The following is a 15,510-nucleotide window of genomic DNA, read 5'->3' on the forward strand; positions in this document are numbered from 1 at the left end:
GAGGACCCAAAACCATGACGGATCCTGCTGAGATATGTATGCGTTTTTTTTATTTATGTAGTGTAATCACGATATTAAAATAAACAAAAAAACAATTCACCTTTTAAAGACCACCAATCACTTCACTGAGCAACAGTCACGGCATCCGTCATGGTTTTGGGTCCCCTAGAAATATTTCCGTTGTGTTAAGTGCATATATGCAAGTGCGGTGACCTATTTGCTGCACGTTTCTTTAGTTGTTTGTGTTGTTGCGACCAATTTGCTGCGCGTTTCTTCAGTTTTTTGTGTTGTGACTGATTTGTAACACGTGTGCTGTCAAATTGATGAAGATCGTCTCAGAATTTGATGTGTTTTTTTTTGTAATTGCATGTGCTTTCTTAAATTGCAGCGCATTTAGCTCTCATGGCCACAGTACATATGGGCTGAATTTAAACAAACAAATTAAGCTGAACATCACTAAATTTATTTACTTTGTTTGAATTCAGCCCATAGTTCAGCCGTCAGTTTATAACAATTAACGTTAAAAAATGTAGCAAATCCAATTAATAATTTTGTCATTCTACTTTTTTTAATAAAACAAAAAGCTTTTTTTCTGCAAGTTAAATGGTTAGGAAGGTTAATAGACATTTAGGAAGATGGTTGACACATGCTGCATTTCTGCATGCACATTATAAGCAAGCAAACTGCACAGGGTTCATGTAGCATGACTGTCCTGCAAAATAAGATGCTGGTTGTACTTTTACTAAATGTGCAACCACACATCTTATTTGGCTGGCTTGATTTGGGACTTGTGGAGCTGCACATTGATGTTTCTGCTCTTCAGTGTTTGGACTTTCAGCAGTGAAAATTAAACCACACTGAAATGAACAGAACTGTTGTTAAGCGGCTTTCACACAATCTACATGGTAAAAGCACTATAGGAATTAAGATGAATTAATATGAATTATTTGACAGAAGACATTCATCATTGTCTGTCAAATAATAATAAAACATTTCATAGTAATTCGATTATATAGTTTTGTGTTGTCAAAAAATTAATCCAAAATAAAAGCTAGTGTTTACATATTACATACATGTACTGTGCATATTTATTTATTTATTTTTGCCCATCTATCTATCTATCTATCTATCTATCTATCTATCTATCTATCTATCTATCTATCTATCTATATATCCATCCATCCATCCATCCATCCATCCATCCATCCATCCATGCACCCATCCATTTATATACATACGTACACGCTAACAAAAAAGTTTAAATGATTTTATTTTGTATTTTTTGTATTTATTTAATAAAAAATATACATATCAATCATGATTAATTGTTTGACAGCACTACATTTTTTATACTTACTTTTTTATGTATACTATTTTATGTTTATTATTACTCTGCAAGGCAAAACGTATTTATAGAGCACAATTTAACACAACCATAGTTGATCAAAAGTGCTTTACAATAAAAAAAAAGTATTATTTTTCCTTATTATTTTAATTGCAAAACTTACTTGTGCGGTTTAGACAAATACCAAAAATCTTTAAAAACACTTAAAAAAAAAAAAAGAGGGAAAACATTTAGACAGAATGAACTCACTCAGTGGCTGTAATATCTTCATTCGAGTGTCCGGCCTCGTCCTCTGATTGGTCGCTCAGCAGGTCACACGGCAGTAAGGAGGCGGAGTCAGCAATCTCCAGAACGGGCGCTATACTTGGTCGTCGACTTCCCAGTTCGTTCTCTGTGGGCGGAGCCAGTTTGAGTCCGCTCTCAGTGGGACTGGTGTTCTGAAAATCCATGGCAACCGTTCCTGAAAACGGACAAACAGTTAAAGAACAAGCTAAATCAAAATTAACCGTATGGATTTCGTTAGATTAGATTAGATTCAACTTTATTGTCTTTACACATGTACAAGTACAATGCAACGAAATGCAGTTTAGGTCTAACTAGCAGTGCAATAGCAGCAAGTGCAGGATACAAGTATAAGTTATAAAGTGCAGTTATAGAAAAATTATAGTGATATTTACAGATAGATGTAAGGCTCACATCATGCTAGTTTTGTGCTGAACAATTCATCTGTGCATGTCACTAAGAAGAAAAAATAGTTTGCTCTTGTAGTCTTTAAATGAAATCTGAAAATGCATTCCTGTTTGTTTTCAGTTAAATTCTCAGATGAGGTCTGTCTGAGGTATTGGGGGTGGCTAACACACTTAACCACGCCCCTCCTGCTGTCAGTTTTGACAACAAACAGAAATGGTGAGGAGGAGGAGTCTCTTAGGCTGTAATAACTCAAACTATTTCCCCCATTTTACTGAATGAAATGCCTATTTTACTACAGCTAATCAGCTCGCAGCAGAAAAACAAGCCACTCCCACTGTTTTCTCATTTAACATTGGGTTTCTCTAGGAACTGCGTAACAATATAAAAAACAATTTTTTTAAATGGTCGCTGCTTTTGGTTCATACAGACTTCAAAGAAACAGTCGAGATCCAGAAATAAAAACACGTTTATTTAGTCATTTCTCCACAGGGAAATTTAACAAATGAACCTTTAAAAAGAGACCAAATTGTGAGCTTATGCAGAAAACCACATTTCCCATGATGCTGTACAGTCAATCCACAAATTAGAGAGTTGCAATGTAATGTGTAATTTTATATAGCGCATTTATTGTGTATGGCCATAAACCCAAAGCGCGGCATAATCATGAGGGGCGGGGTCTCTCCACACCACCACTAGTGTGCAGCATCCACTTGGATGATGTGACGGCAGCCACGGGACAATGGGGCAAGTGCGCTCGCCACACACCAGCAATGGGTGGAGTGGAGAGACAGTGATAGAGCCAATTCAGTGGATGGGGATGATTGGGAGGCCATGATCGTAAGAGCAGATTGAGGGACTTTGGCTAGGATACCAGGGATACAACCCTACTCTTCACGAGAAGTGCCATGGGATTTTTAATGACCACAGAGAGTCAGGACCTCAATCTGAAAGATGGCGCCCAGTGACAGTATGGTGTCCCCTTCACTATACTAGGGCATTAGGACTCACACAGACCACAGGTTGAGCACCCCCTGCTGGCCTCACTAACACCACTTCCAACAGCAACTAAGTTTTCCCATGTGGTCTAGCATCCAGGTACTGACCAGGCTCAGCCCTGCTAAGCTTCAGTGAGTAACCAGTCTTGGGAAAAGTCTTTGCAAAAGTCAGAGATAAAGATCTATTTGTCACACTTTGAACACTGAACGGTGGAATTTATTCACAAATTTTCACAAAGCATCATGGGTAATGTCGTTTATCACAACAAATTCTACTGTAAATGGCATAGTTCATGCAAAAATGTAATTTACTCTCTCGAAAGTGGCTCCAAGAGTTTCTTCTGTTGAACGCTAAAGAAGATATTTTGATAAAAGCTGAAAACCTGTAACCACTGACCTTTATAGTAGGAAAAACAAATACTATAGAAGTCAATGGTTACAGGTTTCCAACATATTTAAAATATCCTGTTTTTCTTTAAGAAAGAAGCTCATAAAGGTTTGGAAGCAGTGAAGGATGAGTAAATTATGACATTCATTCATTCACCTTCACCTTAGTCCTTTATTTTTAAGGGATTGCTACAGCAGAATGAACCACCAACTATTCCAGCATATGTTTTACGCAGTGGATGTCCTTCCAGTCGCAGCCCAGGGCTGGTAAACACCCAATTTCACTACATTTTTTTTACTACATCCAATTGACCTATAGCGCATGTCTTTGGACTGTGGGGGGAAACCGGAGCACCTGCATGAAACCCACGTCAACACGGGGAGAACATGCAAACTCCACACAGAAATGCCAACTGACCCAGCCGGGACTTGAATCAGTGACCTTCTTGCTGTGAGGCAACAGTGCTAACCACTGAGCCACCATGCCGCATGAATAAATAATGACCTTCAGAGCTCACAACAGATATATCATTAAGTTTTCCATCGAAGATCTTCCCAATGGAAAACTTAATGGCGTTTTAACCACCCACCAAAACCACTTCATGTGTATCTTCTCTCCATTCTCTCTTACCCATGCTAGCAATAATGCTATGAACAGGTAGTCCTGACGGGCTGTTTAAAAAGTCGCAGTGGCTCCGCCCCTTTCCCTGGTCTTCCTCCTGTCTGAAGATGAAGGCGGAGTTTTCCTCTTTCGTGATGTTGATGTAGTAACAGGTGTCGCTGGCAGACATGATGTGTCGCGGTCCAGGGTTCAACAAGATGCTCTTATTATCTTCTCTCTTCACACCAATCATACACACACCGTACCTAAACACAACAGAGTTCTTACACCTTTTCCAAATTGAATATAAAGCTCCTGTTGAAATTAAAATAACGTTTTCTAAAGATGTTAATAGTAAGAATACTGTTAGTTTTAAGGATATTTAAAACTGATATAAACATAAAAAACACTAGCTACTCTATTTCCCGCCCTCTCTTCATGTTTCAGTTTAAATTACACTGAACATCGAATAAAAATGCCCATTTCAAAGCACTTCAAGGGACCTTTAAGCACTTTTCCAAGTGGATTTTTCAAACCTTTACAGCACAACTATTACAAGTGTGGCAAACTACATATTTACATACATTTACTTTATCACAGCTTATTCCACAGCTGTTTGGAACACTCAATTCTGATTGGTCAGTCACAATATAATAAGTTATAATCTCTAAGTAATGCAGGCTCATCCAGGATCTTTGAATCACCTTGACCATCCGTGGATATGTTCAAATCCATATATCTGCATTGTTTTGACTGTTTTTAACAATTTGGCGCAGCCTTGTGAATGAATAATACGTAGGTTAGTCTATGCTCCATTTAGCCAGTTTCATTTTTGACACCATCTTGTGTCTGAATAATGGGCAGGTGTATACTCCATCAGCTGTCTTGGTTTCCATCAGCTTTGTGTTTAATTAAAGAAACAATAAAATATTAAGGCTATATATATATATATATATATATATATATATATATATATAGTGTCTATTTTTTTATGTTTTGTGGCAATAAATGTGATAAAATGCATCCAGAATGGGTTGTTTTTGCACAATAAAGCCTTGTAGTCTTATACAACAGTGTTCTGCTTCACGTCGGGTTGCAGATAAGACTGTTGGGGTTTATTCTGCGATAACAACCTCCTGGATATTTCCATAACATATCAGATACTATTTGTTATAGTATTCTATGTTATGATAGAATATTCTAGGGAAAAATTTTGATGGTATATTTACCCCAATCCCTCACTGAATTACAGCCATTTACTCACATCTTAAATGTGTATTACATGCATCTTTCATCTTTAAATTTATATTGATTTTATTTTCAAATGGTGTAGAGATGGGCAGATCAGGCTACTTGGGCAGACTCCCGAGTTTTAATTTAAAGCAAAAGCAAAAATATTTATTTAAGTATTTAATTGTTATTACACGCACGCATATATATATATATATATATATATATATATATATATGTATATATATATATATATATATGTATGTATATATATATATATATATATATATATATATATATATATATATATATATATATATGTATATATATATATATATATATATATATATATATATATATATATATATATATATATATATATGTATGTGTATATATATATATATATATATATATATATATATATATATATATATATATATATATATGTGTGTGTATATATATATATATATATATATATATATATATATATATATATATATATATATATATATATATATATATATATATATATATATATATATATATATATATATATATATATATGTATATATATATATGTTAGTAAGATAAGTTATTATGAAAACAAAACAATACAGCAAGATAAAAGATTAAGAATGTTTGAATATTTCAACAATATTTAAATATTTGGGTTGTATTTCATATATTTTCTATTATTGTGCACACAATATTTATACACAGTGAGTACACATTCATTATACTGTATAAATGCAAACCTTTATTTTGGATGTGATCAATTACGACTAATCATGTGATGGCTCTAGATTTTCTATCTTTTTCCTTTTTAAGCACTTAATAATAATTATAATTAATAATTTTTATCCTTAAATTAAGATAAATTATTAAGAAACCAAAACAAATACATTTTTAAACAGTTTTATGCACTTTATCCAAAATAATAATTTTTCAAACCATGAAAACACTTGATTAATGGTCTAAAGCCAAAAGGATGAAGCCTGACACAAACATCCTGACAGTACAATTTTTCATTGGTGTACACCTACTTTTTGTGAGCGTGAAAGGCAGCATAGGTAAAGCTTTTGCTGTTGTACTCCCTGAAGAACATACTGTCACCCAGGCGGATATGATAGACCTCATTACCCGAACATCGACCATACATCCTCTGCCACTGCTCCGGAGACTGCTGGCCCTCTCTAAAAGAGTAAAGAAGTGTTATTTAACTATATACTTATTTTTATAATTATATAGTTATAGAACTATATAATTTTAATTATATTAAACTTTTATTGACAATTATTATTTGCAGGAAAGTGGATAGGATTAAAGGCTTTGTGATGTGCATGAAAAAGCACAGATTTTTGTTTGTGCTTACCCAGTTTGAATTGGTTTGATCAATGATGCAGTAAAATGTGAAATATTTTTACAATTAAAAAATAATGTCTTTATATGTGAATATAATTTAACATTTAATTTATTCCAGTAATGAAATAATAAATTTTCAGCATAATTGAGTCTTCACCATTACATAATGAAATAAAGAAATATTTTTCTTTATTTAAAGAAAGAAAATAATTATTTTTTATATGCTGATTTGATGCTTAAGAAACAATTATTATTATCTTAGTTTTTTTTAGGATTTTGTGATGAATAAATAGTTTTTATTTGAATATAAATATCTTGTAAAATACATTATAAATAATATAATATAGTTAGAAAAACTTTATAAATTTATTTACTTATAATCTATATGTTTCTTTGCTATATAAAAAATATGGTCCCACTTTATATTAAATGTCCTACACTACTATGTACTTACATAAAAAAATAAACACAATGTACTTACTGTGTTTATAATGTATTTGAGAACACTTGTGGTGCTTTTGAGTTGGGATAGAGGTTGTGTTATGGACAGGTTTGTTGGTTTGGGTAGGTTTAAGGGTGGGTTAAGGTGTAAGGGATAGTCAACAGTGTATTTACAAATGTAAATACAAAAGTTAATTACAGATGTAGTTACATACAGGTATTTAATCAAGCATAAGTATACAGTAAATACATGTATTTACAATAAGTACATTGTAACAATCTATTAATTCCTGTTTAAGTACATATTAGTTAAGGCCACTTAATATAAATATAAATATTATATAAGTACAAAAAAAAAAAACAGTACTGTATCATGGTGTATTTAGACAACCAATTTAAAAGTTGTAAGCATTTTTCAGTTCCATGTGGTAGCGCTAGTAGCTCAGAAGTAACACCATTAAAAAATCTAGGAGTGTTGTAAACTCACTGTCCGCGAGATGTGTGAACCAGTAAAGTGATCAGAGTAGAAGTGGCCGGACACAGACAGTTCAGAGCCAACATGGCGTATTTAAACTCTTCCTCACACACAACGTGATCTGCAGGAAGAAACAGACATGCTGCTTAGTGCTGAGCCAAAATGGCTGCCGTGAAAACAACTGAGGGTGCGTCTCAATCAGATTTGTGCTCAAATTTGTGCTTCAGCATGTCCATTAAATAGGACCCATTCTGCCACTTTTTACAAGATGCAAGTCTCTGATGGAGCCTAAAATCAGAAAGTAATATAAATATTTTTAGTAGTGTTCGTAAAAAGTGGTTAACAGCAGTGTTTGCACAAAAAGTCTAATGTTCTGTACTGGATCATGTCGCCTTTGTTTTTGCCTTCAGCAATTTTATGTAGGGAATTATAATGTTGTGTAAATGTATTTATTATAATTAAATTTTATCAAGCCTCCTTTGGACAGGTGTTGAGAATTAGCAAGTTTGCTAAAACACTTAAACAAATGCATTTAGTTATCCATTGTAATTGTGATGTCCATGTCAAATAAATAAATAAATAAACACATATGTAGTGTTGTGCCTCCAGGAACAGGAATGAGAAACAGTGATATAGAGCAATGGTTCTCAAAGAGGTGGTCGGGACCCCGCGAGGGGTCGCGGAACAAAGAAGGGAGGGTCGCTTGGTAGTTTCCAAAAATCTATTTATTTTTATTAAGCCATAAGAATTACCATATTTGATCCATAACCTACTGAAGAGAAAAAAATAGTCGTTTATACCATATATAGTTACTATAGTAGCTTATAGTTATTACTTCTATTGGATTGCAACCCCTGCGGTAATTACATTGTATTAAAGACACAGCAATAGCGTCAGATGCAGCAGATTTCATAACACCTGCTTAAACTTTGTGGCCCATTTACAGCTCTCATACATTAAAAAAATTAAAAGAAGAATAGACTTGAGTCCATTGGTGTGTGTGCGCCATTGCATGCAAGGTTTCTGTATTTATAACAACCTCAGAGGATATTTGGGGTCGCGAGTCACTGGCATAGTCATTTTGGGGGTCGTGGCCTGAAAAGTTTGGGAACCCCTGATATAGAGAATAAAAGCGGGAAGAAATCGAACTCATCACGCACAATGTTAAATTAATTAGTACCTGCAAATTTAACATGGAATTTGTTTTCGGGTTTAAGGATCTGGACATACAGAGGGCAGTTTGGAGCGAAGTCTTTCACAGCCCAAGCCCTCAGAATGGTCTGGTGATCCTGTCAACACATCAAGAATACACTGTCAAAACAACATTACTGCTTTAAACTGTTTAGTTAATTCAAACGAAAGTTTCTAGTCATCTCAGCTTACATTAGTCAAACTGATTAAGTTGGTAACACTTTAGTTTAGGTCACAATCCACACTGTTAACAAGCCATTAGCTAACAATGCTACCTTAATAAACTACTAATTAGCTGTTGATTAAGGTAGAAGTTGGGATTAGGTTTTGGAACTTGGGTATGCAGAATAAGATCATAGTTTATAACTACTAATGAACAGTTAGGCGCCCAATCCTAATTCTATTTTTGTACCCCTACCCTTTCCCCTAGGCCCTTAAAAACGAGTGTGAAGGGGAAGGGCTTGAAAATGTACCCCTAGGAATTGGGACAGCACTACAGCACCTGCACACGTCATCATATGTCATCGTGATCTCTTGCTTCATATGAGATCAGACGATGGTGACTGCTGTAGTGATTCCAGTTGTGTTATTTTTGGGGTGTTTATCTTCAGGAAATCCCTGAAGGCATATGCTATGTAATCATTACAATCTAATGTGGCAATAAGATCGTTACTATACTGTGTATTTACACAGTGGCCATATTTATGTATGTAAACACATCAAAAACAACATTAACATTATAGCAGACACTGTGAAAAGCTCATTCCCAGCCACTAAACTATTCTGACAGGGTATTCGAGTGTCATTGAGTGTCCAAATGTTGTGGGACTGCTCTACAGGAGTTATGAATATGGATTATAGAGAGCAAAATATAGCGGTTTTTATTTTAGTATTTTTTTTTTAATAAAAGCATGACGGTAAAACACGAACGCGGTTATGAATAGAATAAAACATATTCTGGGGCTCAAACCAGTGACCTTCTTGCTGTGAGGCGACAGCGCTACCCACTGTGCCACTGCTCTGCCCAAGCCCTTAACATGCACTAAATCATTCAGCAAGAACAACACGTTCATCTAAAAAATCTCTAATGTTTTACTAAAAGGACATCTTGGATGACATTGGGTGAATTAACACTGAATTTACATTTCTGGGTAAACTATGCCTTTAAATTTGCTTGTAAATCAATGTTGTGTGCACTTATTTCTCAATTTTTCTATTATATACATTATTATTGTAGTATTACCTGCTTATTGTCTGTAATTACTGATTGTCATTATTGAATATTAATGCGTGCTCCTTTAGTATTAACTATATAGAAGTTAATTTATTAATCTGGAGACTCACTGCTGCCATGCGATCCGCTTCATTCCTGCTGCTAAGAATAAAACATGCCTCCGCATCGTCCATCCTACAGAAACAAAAATGACCAATCACTGATAGACGTTAACAATGCACACCAATCACAGTAGGGCATTAACAAAACAGACCAATCTCAGATGCTGAATTTGATGTTATTCTGGTTCGATTCTTACATTCAAATAATGTGTAAACAGTATAAAACCAAAAATTGATATAAACTGTAAAAAAAAAAAAAAAAAAAAAAAAAAAAAAAAAACATTTGTAAAAAATAATGGACAAAAAAAATGATATACGGCACATTGCATTAAAAAACTACAATATTATAACTACTATTGCAATAATTAATGAAAATTAAATAAAACTATATTTTATGAATGAACTGTCAAAAAAAATTATAAAAAAAAAATCTTTAAAATGAGGTGTTGAAAAAGACAGCCAAGAATGTAACCAATCTTTAAATGGTATTGTGTGGAGGGAAATATAAAAATGCAATATAAGGTAATATTAATACAATTCAATATAATATTTAATATAAGAATGCAGAACAAAATATTATACACCAACTACCATTTTTCTAATTTAATTTTAATCGTTTCAACCAAATATGCAAATAAGGTTTGCTGTGATTGGTCAACGAGGCTGTCACTCACTTGGCTCTCAGCAAATCCTGGTTTTTGAGGGCGGAGCCTTGAAGATAAATGACCCTCTGTGACCAGAGAGGAATCTGTAAAATCCTCCTGACCTGAACGTCCACTTCACACGGACACAAGATGACCACATAATAATCCTGAACACAACAAAATTAGAAAACATACTGCAACTTAAGCACTTTTTAAATACTTCCATTGCATTTTCTAACTTTTCCAACACTTAATAAGTGTGGCAAATGGCATATTTAACCACATATACAGGGCTCAGCATAGATGAGTGCACTCACTTTTGAAAATGTATATTTCTATCAATTTCTTAGCAAATATAGGCAGTCATTTTGTTTGAATCGTTTTATTCAACAGATATTCATTAAAATAAGAGTTTGGTCATCAAACATCTTTAGCAATAGAAAGATAATACATTTAAGTTCAAACAAATTATTGCAACAACAACAACAAAAAATTACAAAATACAAAATTTTAACCTTTCAAAAATTTTTATTTCAACAAAATAATTTGGGTGTACTTATTTTTTAATCACTTTATTCTCAAAACAGAATGACTTTTTTCTTAAAATATTACAAAATTTTACAAAATTAAAAAGAAATTACTTTTTCTTTGAATTTAATGAGTTTACTCTGAGCATTTTATCTGGGCGTCTTCTCAAAATTTCACAAGTTTTTCTCATGAAAATTAAAAAAATTGTCTTAAATTTATGCTTATTTGTCTTTGAATTTCAAAGGGCATTTGTTTTTTTAAAAGACAGGCACATGCACAAACTCCAGAGTTTTCTCCAAAGAGATTTAGTTTTATTAAATTTTTTTTATTCCTTTTCCTTGGACTTTATTTATCAGGGGTCGCTACAGTGGGATGAACCGCCAATTTATTCAGCATATGTTTTTTTACAGTGGATGACCTTTCAGCCGCAACCCAGTTCTGGGAAGCACCCATACACTGTGACCAATTTAGTTCATTCAATTCACCTATAGCGCATGTGTTTGGACTGTCGGGGTAACCAGAGCACCAGGAGAAACCCACACAGCACGAGGAGAACATGCAAACTACACACAGAAATGCTGTCAGGCAATATGCTAACCACTGAGCCTCTGTGCTGCCCCAATCTGTTTTGTTGTTGTTGTTTTTTAGGGGGGTGCAGTTCTGGTGGCAAAACTGAGTAGCCTATGGTCACTTAAACATGTTCCAGTCATTATAAAATGTCTGGTCTCAGAAACTCGAACCAACTATTTTCTTGCTGTGAGGCGACAGTGCTAACCACTGAGCCGCCTTCTTAGCTTTTTATTACAATTTTTTTTTTTTTGAAATGTAAATTTTTTACATGAAAAATGTCTTTTTTCTCTGAATTTAATGAGCATCTCAGCATTTTATTTGGACTTTTCAGCATTTAACAGGGTTAATCTTGAATTTTAATGACTTTAATATTGAGATTTTTTTCTTTTGTTTTTTTATTGGTTGGCACTAATTCATTTTTTTTATTATTGTTGCTAGGCCCTAATCCTCTTTTACTGTATATCGTCACATTATGACAGATGCTAATGGTTATTTTATTCTATAGTATAATTCTAAGGACATTATTGATAGCATGTTTGAACATTCAACCATTGCCATTTACTCTCTAAAATGTCTTTAACTTGCATCTTAAATCTCTATTTATTTTCATTTTAAAGGTCACAGATTTAAAAAAAAAAAAAGACATCCTCAGATTCCAGAGTTTTTATTTTCAACAAAAGCAAAGAAATTTATTTTACGTATATTACTTATTTTATTTATATTACGTGTTATTTCCAATTTAGGAAGATCAATTATTATGAAAACTAAACATGATAATATCTGTTAAATCCACACAGAGGCAGATTATTCACCTGTGTGTGGGGGTGAGCGTAGAACTCATTGAGAAAGTCCATCAGCAGGTCGATTTTCAGAGTACTGACACATAAAACCACGTGTCTCTCTGTCTGAGCGCGATGCCTGCTGTAGTTTCCTCCAGATTTCTGTCTTTCCATCCACAGATAAATCAACTCCTCAAACTACAGACACAGAAGATGAGGAAAGAACGACCATGATGGTGAAAATGAAGATTATGATGAGGAAACATTACTAATTTATTATCAATTCAGTATTGTGTAGACTGACAGCAGTTTGTTATCCAATAAATTGAATACATATTATATCAATACATATATTTAAGCATGTCTGTGAGTGTGATGTGACCTGAAGCGGCAGCACGACGAGGGCCACGCAGATCATCACCACCACCAGCAGCTGAGAAGGCCAGATCTGGGGCGTTACGTCCCCGAAACCCACCGTTGAGAAGGTCACGATGCAGAAATACAGAGCGTTGAAGAGCGACAGACTCTTCTTACCGGCCCGCTCCAAATGCTGGATCCCACACGTGCTGAAAGACACAGAAAACCCCACTGTAGGACAGGGGTTACCAATCTCGCTCCTGGAAGGCCGGTGTCCCTGCAGGGTTTAGCTCCAACTTGCTTCAACACACCTGCCTGGATGTTGCAAGTATACCTAGTAAGACCTTGATTAGCTTGCTCAAGTGTGTTTGATTAGGGTTGGAGCTAAGATCTGTCGGACACCGACCCTCCAGGAACAAGTTTGGTGACTCCTGCTGTAGGAGATCTGAGAAACAGTAGAGTAAACAAAAATGAAGGGGGAGGGGCTAGTGCTAGTTAAGCCCCGCCCCTCCTTGTTCTGCAGATCTGAAAATTTGTTTATTTTCTAAATAGAGCCACTGTGTTGCCCCTCATATTAAAATGAAAATAGCAATTGTAATTATTAATAAAACATGAAAAATAAATACGCATTACATTGCATTTAAAAATTAAGTAATTAGTGAGTAAAAAGATTTACTAAGACTTGTTTTATGAAAATAAAGAATCTTTCGTTTTTATAAACGAATTAAACTGGTTAAAATAGTGTTGTCCTACCATTTTGTGACCCATTTGTTTCAGTTGACCTGCTTTTCAAATTAGTTAGATTGTTTTAATTCGTTTAGAACCAGGGCTGTACATTAACACCCGCCAACCCGCCAAATGCGGGTAGATTTCAGCTTTGGCGGGTCAGACAGTCACTCCCACTAGCCACTTTGGCTGGTTGAAAATAATTTTTAAACTGTGGTTTTCTCAAAAGCAGGGTTCGAAAAAGAAGAAGGAAAGCAAATAAATACCGAATGAGAGGATGATCACTTGCGCTAACAGCTGATGTGATGCGCGCGACTCTTTAAAGTGCGTGCGCGCTCCTGTTTCCTTCCTTGAAGCACGCCTGCCTTGAACGAATCTGTGATCGGATTTCTTTCAAATAGTCAGGCAAAAAAGTAATGCTAATGCACACATAGTCTTGCTGCTTTCAAGAGTTCCAAATATGTCTTTTTGTAAGCAGCACCGGTTGCTTTTGCTTTGAACAGATTATTAACTAACCTTAACCAAGTGATCATCCCTCCATTATTTTTGTTTATATGGTTTAATTATCATTTTTTTTACAACAACATTTGCTTTAATATGAGATTAACTCTCCATTTATGTGTAGTTATCTGGTGATCTGAGAGACCTTTAGCGAGGACAGAGTACTGTGCGTATTTTTGATACATGACAATATTTATTTTTAAAAGTCAATTGTTTTTCTTTGGTTTTTTAAAAGAAATGTTTTGTTAAATAAAAAGTATAGTATACAGCTTTATTTAGCTTGTTTGACACATTAAAAGTTTGTGGCTAAGAAGTCATTTTTGTTTGGTGTGGTCAGAGATAAATTAGGTAAATCCTTAATTTTGAGTTCTGAAAAGTCATGCAGTATAACACTATGAAACCATGACCCATTTGCTCATACACGACACACAACGTGAAATGAATGAGGAGGCATGTGGACATAGCACAAAATCTAAATCAAGTAATTTTAGCATATATTTTTGCATATATAAATATTTTCCCAACAATAAAATTGTGGCTAGTGAAAATGCAGAGTGGCTAGAAACGTTTGAAAACTACTAGCCACTGTGGCTGGCGATCAAAAAAGTTAATGTAAAGCCCTGTTTATAACGCTTATAAAAAATATTTACACAGTTATTGGTCACACTTTACAATAAGGTTTCATTAGTTAATGTCTTTACTAACATGAACAATTTTATTTCCATTAACTTAAAATAACAAAGATGAATAAATAGTGTACTAAATTCATTGTTTGTTCAGGTTAGTAAATACATTAACTAATACAACCTTATTGTAAATCCTTACCTCTAAATAACATGCACAATTAAATAAATACAATTAAAAGAATGTAATCTTTACAAATAAAATTGCAGGTGTTGAAAATAGTAATTAACTCTTTTAATTAAATTGTGATTTAATTAATTAAATACAATGAAACTAATCTTCACAATACATTTGCTGAAATGTACAGTATAAGCACATATATTTAATAAACAACATTAAATATTATTTAAAATAATACAAAAACAAAATAATAAAATTGATACGATAAAACACAGTGCATAAAAAATAAAGGTAAATCTGTAGCAAACCCCGAGAGCTTGCAAATCTAAATGTGAGAAATTTACACTCACAGTTCTGATGTAAAAAGCTGAATCTTTCGATTTGCAACACAGACAATAATCACTTGTGACACTTGTGTTTTGAAATCGAAGTTGCAGATTAACAGTCATTATTCGTTCATCCATTCATTTAACTTCGGCGTAGTCCCTTTATTCATCAGGGGTCGCCACAGTGGAATGAACCGCCAACTTATCCAGCATATGTTTTACA

The 15,510-nt window shown here is 34.1% G+C and overlaps 1 protein-coding gene across 2 annotated transcripts in view; it reads right to left on the reverse strand.

Annotated features, from left to right (window-relative positions):
- The window catches only part of kcnt1a (potassium sodium-activated channel subfamily T member 1a), a 59,056-nt gene that overhangs the window by 22,887 nt on the left and 20,659 nt on the right, over positions 1–15,510 (reverse strand). For both annotated transcript variants that reach the window (NM_001442788.1, NM_001442787.1), the window contains 9 exon segments: positions 1,595–1,805; positions 4,049–4,284; positions 6,292–6,441; positions 7,539–7,647; positions 8,707–8,815; positions 10,062–10,125; positions 10,727–10,863; positions 12,607–12,771; positions 12,956–13,139. In NM_001442788.1, coding sequence (NP_001429717.1) covers positions 1,595–1,805; positions 4,049–4,284; positions 6,292–6,441; positions 7,539–7,647; positions 8,707–8,815; positions 10,062–10,125; positions 10,727–10,863; positions 12,607–12,771; positions 12,956–13,139 — 1,365 coding nt within the window.

This window comes from Danio rerio, chromosome 21 (assembly GCF_052040795.2).
Source record: "Danio rerio strain M-AB ecotype USA chromosome 21, GRCz13ab, whole genome shotgun sequence".
Classification (NCBI taxonomy): domain Eukaryota; kingdom Metazoa; phylum Chordata; class Actinopteri; order Cypriniformes; family Danionidae; genus Danio; species Danio rerio.